This window comes from Sitophilus oryzae, unplaced genomic scaffold, assembly GCF_002938485.1.
Source record: "Sitophilus oryzae breed Bouriz unplaced genomic scaffold, Soryzae_2.0 scaffold_937_pilon_pilon, whole genome shotgun sequence".
Taxonomy (NCBI): Eukaryota; Metazoa; Arthropoda; class Insecta; order Coleoptera; family Curculionidae; genus Sitophilus; species Sitophilus oryzae.
This window is the reverse complement of record NW_022147569.1, coordinates 2,041,384-2,048,679: the sequence shown is the minus strand read 5'-3', so window position 1 is coordinate 2,048,679 and position 7,296 is coordinate 2,041,384. Positions and strand designations below refer to the sequence as shown.

General features: G+C 34.0%; 2 protein-coding genes across 2 annotated transcripts; one reads left to right on the top strand and one right to left on the bottom strand.

Annotated features, from left to right (window-relative positions):
• Positions 1-4,267: 4,267 nt before the first annotated feature.
• Positions 4,268-5,546, bottom strand: LOC115890941 (deoxyuridine 5'-triphosphate nucleotidohydrolase-like). Its single transcript, XM_030911305.1, has 2 exons — positions 5,058-5,546; positions 4,268-5,001 (listed from the first exon to the last, which is right to left on the bottom strand). Exons 1-2 carry the CDS (start codon positions 5,248-5,250, stop codon positions 4,802-4,804), a joined length of 393 nt encoding a protein of 130 aa, XP_030767165.1. The 5' UTR covers positions 5,251-5,546; the 3' UTR covers positions 4,268-4,801.
• A 689-nt stretch (positions 5,547-6,235) lies between these two features.
• LOC115890928 (putative uncharacterized protein DDB_G0279653) lies at positions 6,236-7,060 on the top strand. The gene has a single exon (XM_030911291.1). It carries the CDS (start codon positions 6,236-6,238, stop codon positions 7,058-7,060), a length of 825 nt encoding a protein of 274 aa, XP_030767151.1.
• The last annotated feature ends 236 nt before the right edge of the window (positions 7,061-7,296 follow it).

Below are 7,296 nucleotides of genomic sequence, written 5' to 3'. Positions count from 1 at the left end.
AGCAAGAGAAAGAAAAAGTGCGTGCATCAGTGCGTAATTCAAATTGGCTCACTTGTCAGGATAAGTGTCATAACATATCAGAAAGGGTTGTTTTCGAGGTTAGAAACAAATTTGATCAGATTTTATTCTTTGGCTTCAAATAATAACACCACTTTTACCAAGCAACATGGCTAATATTCAAATTTTCTCTACAGTTTAAAAAATTTTGCCGCACGTGCGGAAAATCAATTTTCTGCGTGCGGAAAATGTTACTTTGCGCACACTCGTATAAAAAAATGTTCGCCTGCGGCGCTATTTTTTTCTCCGGTTCGTAATCTTTAACTTTGCCCCCCCCCTTTATTAAAAAGCCTGGTCACGTCTATGTATATAGTTTCGAAAAAGTAATAATATACTGGATGTTCAATTTAATGTAACAGAGATGCTAACACTTTTAGTATGAAGCGGTAACACATTAATGCTGAAAATATTTTTTTCCAAAAAAAAAATCCAAATTTTTATAATTTTTTTTTACAAAACTCCTATCACCGGTTCTCCATAAGCCTCTATCGTACCATGGCCGTGAATCACCCTGTATATTTTCCCTGTATATAAATATATTATAATAAGACGTTGTAAATGAAGACTGGATATAATATATGATATTAAAATAAATAAAAATGTTTAGCATCCCGACATCCCGACTTTTAATTCACATTCCATTTTAATAAGTTATAACTTAGGTTGCCAACCGTCCTCTATTCCAGGGGACAGTCCTATTTTTGATCGCACTGTCCTCTTTCCTCTCACGAATTGGAAAAGTCCTCTTTTTTACATACCAAACTCAAAATCTAAAAAATATTCTGCTATCGCCACAAAATGTTTTAAAAAAATGTTATAATCTGTGTCTTTCGCTACACCCACACGTTTGTATAGGAAAGAAAATAGAGATATATTTATGTACAAGACATATTTGTGGACGCGATAAACATGGTTAACTATTTTATGTTTACTTACTGTTAGCTTATGTTTTGAAAAAAAGTTTTGTTGAAAATGGTTTGTTTTACTTTAACAAGTTTTGGGTATAAATATTTTTAAAAAGGTAGAAAAGACCATCAATCGCATACCGTTGACATAACCTTTTCGTAAATTCTAGACATTCGGGCGAGGTTTCAAAAAATGTTTCGCCTGTGCCTCTTTTTTACCCTCTCGTCCTCGTAATTTCCGAGGAAATTGACATTCCGGCTCGTACAGTTAGGCATATTTAAAATAAAACATGGTTACAAATCTTTTAAAGTAACCAGTAGCCAAAGATTTTCCCGGTGGACCAAATTAAACGTATGGAATTCTGTGAGGCTATGAGGGAAAAAATTGATAAGAACGAACAATTTTTGGAAAACGTCCTGTTTACCGATGAGTCATCGTTTCCACTTCAGGGTCACCACAACTGTTCAATAGTCCGATATTGGTCCCGGGAAAATAAGTATTTAAATTTGCCTTTGAGAATCCAACACTCGCAAAAACTTAATACTTGGGCAGGGATTTTGGGAGACAGCATTATCGGTCCGTTTTTATAAACGGCAACTTATTAAATGGACAGCGGTACGTAGAATTACTGCAACAAGATATTATGCCAGCTGTACGAAATCTAAGGCGGGTCGCAGACCAAGGATACATCAAACACGCAACATGCAACATCCGGTAAATACCGCGAATAGACTTGTGCCGCATAAAAACAATAAAATCACGTGGGTGTCATTGAAACGGCAGCATATCAGTGCAGCGCATGTACATGTCTGAAAATATAAACTGTATGCGGTGTTCTACTCTTGTTTTTTTACAGTATTTGTTGCGTGTTTGAGGCAGAAACATAGCCAATATGTTTTCCGAAGACCCTCTTTTTAATACTAATTTTGTTATGGCGATAGAGGATTACCCTTGCATATGGAATCATACTTTATCGGAATATAGCAAGAGAAATATTACCGAAAAAGCATGGACGATGGTGGCGGAAGAAGTAAAAGACACAGGTGAGCGAATAGACTTTATTATTAATATGTATATATCCATTGAATCGGTATTGATCCTTTCACCATCAAAAAATATTCAGCGAGAGCTTTACGAAGTCTCGTGGATAATGTTACTTCGCGATAACCATCGGGACCTCGATTTATTTGTGGTTGAATTATGTCCAATGTTGTTCTAATGAAATTGTGTAAAACACAAGCAGCTTTTACAATGTTTTTAGCACTGTTCTCATCACAATAGATTGGACCTTCGAATATGCGAATCTTTGACACGAGTATTCCAAAGGCACACTCAACACTTCTCCTCCCGTCCGAGAGCCTAAAATTAAAAATTCTTCTTGTCGGATTTAAAACTCTTTGAGGATATTGTCTCATTAGATATATAGACAACGGGAAAGCCTCGTCGCCGCATCGATAAAAAGGGAAGGGCTCACCATTTTCATTTCCTGGCAAGGGTGAAGCGTCAGGTCACAGAAAAATGTATACTTGGATGTTCAAAAACGGTTTCCGAAAATGACAGCTCAGCTTTTTAAGGAATATTGGGAGATGGCCTCATTACAGGTTCAGCGAGGTTTCTTAGGTTCATGTATTGACCAACTTCAATTTAAATATAGACGAATCACCGCTGGGGAGCCTCGGAAGCCAAATTGTGCCTTTTTTCTTGTAGTTAATGGAAATAAAAATCGCGTATGTAAAGCTTTTTTAATTGGTACTCTTGGAATAACGGAAAGAAAATTGCGAACAGTTATCATATCCAGAGTATCAGGTAATGGAATTGTGGTTGAAGACAAAAGAGAAAAACATGGCAAACATTAGAAAGGCGGACGAAGGAATAGTAAAATATGTGCGGGACCACATCGAGAGTATTCCAAGGACTGGGAGCCATTACGTCCGGAAGACTACACGGGAATTTATAGACGGAGGCCTCACTATTGCTGAATTACATAGGCACAATTCAAGCGGAAGATCTTCTGTCCAAAACAGCTGCAACCTATAACATGTATGCGAGAATATTCAATACAGAATATAATATTGGATTCTTTATACCACGAAAAGAGCAGTGTGACCTTTGTGAGGCGTATAAAAATGCAGTTGGTGATGATAAGGAAGTTTTTGAAAATAAATATCATGAACATTTAGAAGAAAAAGAATTAAGCAGAGCAGAAAAAGATAAAGATAAGGAAAGAGCCAAAAATAAAGAAGTTACGTTAGCCGTGTACGATCTACACAAACACACACACACACATACACAGGCCGTATTACCTGTTCCAACTGGACAAACATCTGCCTTTTTTATAAAAGTGTCCTTAACTGTTACAATTTCACCGTAAAGTAAAAAAAATATCATTGGCGATAATTTTTAATTTTATAAATTTTGCAGGTATCAGAAATTAGAAACGATAAATCTTATTGTTTTTTTGAAACGATGGATAAGGCTGCAGGGGTGTTAGCGAAATTGGAACATGTATGTTACTCTATCTTCAAGAACTCGCACAATTGAAGCCTGGTCTAGATGTGGTATTTTACTCCGATAACTGTGGGGGCCAACAAAAGAATAGGCATTTTGTGAAATGCACGAATGCACTAGTAACTACTGTTTTTAAACTTTAACCTTATTTTTAGATTTATGATCGCAGCATATTTATATGCAATGAGAGCGTATAACATTAATTCGATTACTGACAAATATCTGGTTCTGGAGGGTAGGTTTTTAAGGGTAAGCAGGAGGGTACTGCAAATGCTGCTTTGCCAGATCTAAATTAGTAGATTTAGGGAGTTTGCATATATGCCTTGTTATAAGAGTTACATAGGTTGGGGTGCTATAGACGAGAAATTTCCTTAAAATTTAGGAAAATGCCATGTTGTTGTTGTTGTTTGTGATAACGTTTAAAAGGTTAAAGGTTATCAATAAGAATATTGCGTTGTTATTGCATGTGATGATGCATAATATGTTAAATGTTATCAATAAGAGTACTAATTTTATATTGTTTACTTTTATGCCTTGTTGTTGTTGTATGTGATAACGTTTAAAAGGTTAAAGATCATCAATAAAAATATTGCCTTGTTATTTTATGTGATGATGCATAATAGGTTAAAGGTTATCAATAAGAGTACTAATTTTATATGGTTTACTTAAAACTAAATGTTGTATTAACCAACCTAGTCTAGACTGGATATATTAACAGAAAAAGACACATAGACAAATCTTTTAAAACAGTTTATTTTTTTTAAATATGCTAAATATTACAAACTGATATATTTATAATCATAAATTAAAAATGTCCAGGTATGTTACGTAAATGTGCAGCTTGACGATTATCAATGTCCCGTTTTACTGCAGTTTTCACATATTCAGGTACATCAGATTTGTCGGTAAGCCTTTTTAAATCTGAGCCTGTTAATTTACCAGGATTGGTCAAATGCTGACAACAATCTACCACACTCGTAATTGAATGCTGGACATCTTTTAAATTCACGCCATTTACGAATCTCGTCTGATACATCTTGCGGAAGACATGTAGTTACCATTCTTATTATTTTTTTTTATTAATAAAATTTTTCACGCTCTCTATCTGTCTTAACTATTATGGATATTAAAGTAAAATAATATAATCTTTACATTTTATACAACGATTTGAGAAGAAGGGGTATATATTATTTTTTTCTCGCAGTCAAGATTTCTCTAGTATAAATGCTTCTAATTTTTTTTAATAGGCTTAATATACTTAATAAATATATTCATTACAATAATATTTATAGGCAAGTTATATAAAAAAACACTTAGAGCTAGGTTTTTATCATCGCCCTGTTGATCCAAAACCATTGGTGTTGCGTTCTGTATGGGTAAGTTCTTTTTCCTCAACCAATTCAGGATAGTGTATATGCTCACAAATTAATTGAGCTATACGATCTCCAACGTTTACTTGAAAGTCTTCACTCGAATGGTTGAAGAGTAGAACCATTACAATTCCCCTATAATCTTGATCGATAATACCAGCTAGAAGAAAATTAAAATGAATAGTTATATTAATAATTATAAAAATAAAATTCTACCTCCAACATTGATGCCGTTTTTTGAAGCTAATCCTGATCTAGGTGCTATTCTTCCATAGCATCCTGAAGGCAATTCAAATTTCAGACCTGTATTTATGAGCGCCTTATCCCTTGCAGGTACGGTTATACTGTAGACACTAGTTACATGTGGCCATTTCCGCCACACCTGTAACCGCACAGAAGATCTTCCCATGAGACCTGCTGATCATGCTTTTATTGATAAGTTTTCCTTTTAAGTTAATGTTCATTATAAATTCATTCTTTTGTCTGATTTCGTACGTACAACATTCACGCTGTATACTTTTAAATAAATAATTGTTTTTAAAAAGACTTTTCTTCCGTCGAACAACATAATTGGCGCAGTCGGTAGGATACGAGCGACGGCATTTCTGTGTTTTTCGAGCATCTTTTCGGGCCAGTTGTGTCGTTTCGTGGTTTCAACCCCTAAGCGCGTATCGAAGAAGAACCTCGACGGCAGCAAAGTGCAGCACCCACAACGAGTCGCAAAAGGATCGAGAAAGGAGAAGAAAACACGACAGCATTAAAACTGTAAGTGCCTTTTCTTTTTTGCCTCTCCGAACCCTCTGGTTAAGGTTTTTCGGTAGGGATAGTTAGGGCCAGTGCATAGCGCACACAATTTTGCAGCTCATTGGGAGCAGTAATTTTAAGAAAAACGAAAAAGAAAACATTAATTTATCGATTTAAAAAAATTAATCAATTAAGAAATCATATATCGATTTAAAAAATAAATCAAAAATCAATATAATTGAAAAAATAATTTATCGATTTTAAAAAATAAATTATTATTCAATATAATAAATTTTTTATAATCAATACATAAATAATTACTTTATATTTAGTTTTAAAATTAAGTTATTTAAAAATCCGATATCCTATCAAGGACTTTCACAAAATATACTTTCTAGAACAGAAATTTTAACAGAAACCACCTTAAATAAAATTAAAAATTTATATCCTCATATACGTAATAAACGAGGACTAGTAAATGTTGTAGGTAAAAAGTTATTTAAAAATACATGACCGAATTAGAGGAAATTATAGGAAAATTAGCTAGTTTATCATTTTCTGTACAAAAATCAAACAAAATCGCTTCTTCTTCTATACCATCTAAAAAAATGACTGAATCAAAGCTTAACTGGGAATTATTTAAATCCAAAATGGATAATATTAAACCGTACGATGGAGACAGTAGTACTCTCAATAAATTTATCAACAGATGTGAAAGTATTTTTAATAGTTACAAAAATTTAAATGATGCCGAACTTAATCAACATATTCTTGAATCAATTCAAGAAAAATTGATTGACAAGGCAGAGATTATGGTCGGTAATCGAGCCGAATTAACCGATTGGAATAGTCTTAAGACCGCTTTGATTCAATCATTCTCAGATCGAAGAGATCTGGACTGTTTAATACAAGAGTTAACCCGAACTCACCCTGATAAGCATGAAAATATAATAGCTTTCGGTAATAGGTTACAACTTTTACGAAGTAATGTGGTACAACGTATCAGTAACGATACCACTTTAACACGCCAAAAAAAACTTTGCCATATTTCTTATATCGACAAAACCGCGTTAAATACGTTTATCGCAGGTTGTAGTGGTACCTTAAAGAATAACATACACATAAAAAAACCAACAAGTTTAGAAGACGCGATGGCCTATGTGATCGAATTTGAAAATTTTGAAAGGTTATATGGAAAATGTTATAGTGATTTTAATAAATCACAAAAGCCAAATTTCAATAGCCCACCTAATTCTTTTAATAATAATCAACAAAATCAATTTAATTCTAGAAATAACCATTTTAACCATTCAAATAATTCAAATAATTTTAAGCCACCCAGTAATTTTGCTACTTGTAACCCTTACAATAATAATTATAATAACAATTTTGGTAATCAACAACCGTCCCAATCAAAATTTGAGTGGAAATCACAACCGATAAATATTCAAACACGCAATGTACCACCTAGATGATTTCCAACAAATCGCGAAGTATTTGGACCGCCACAGGATGTATTTAAACCACGACCTATACCACCGAGTCAACTACCGAAACCCGAGCCGATGTCGACGACGTCACGTATTCCTAGTATGAATAGCAGAAAAAGTTTCTCACAGAATATCTCTAACGGACAACTCTTTAACAGGAATCCCAATTCTAACTACCAAGAATTATACTCCAATGAATGTGAACAGGAAACGTCATACGA

Excerpts from the sequence above, each read along its gene's own strand:
- LOC115890941 (XM_030911305.1), bottom strand. The coding sequence starts at position 5,250 with ATGGGAAGATCTTCTGTGCGGTTACAGGTGTGGCGGAAATGGCCACAT. Across the intron at positions 5,002-5,057 it reads AAACGGCATCAATGTTGGAG|CTGGTATTATCGATCAAGAT; the intron begins GTAGAATTTTAT and ends ATTTTCTTCTAG.
- LOC115890928 (XM_030911291.1), top strand. The coding sequence starts at position 6,236 with ATGGATAATATTAAACCGTACGATGGAGACAGTAGTACTCTCAATAAA.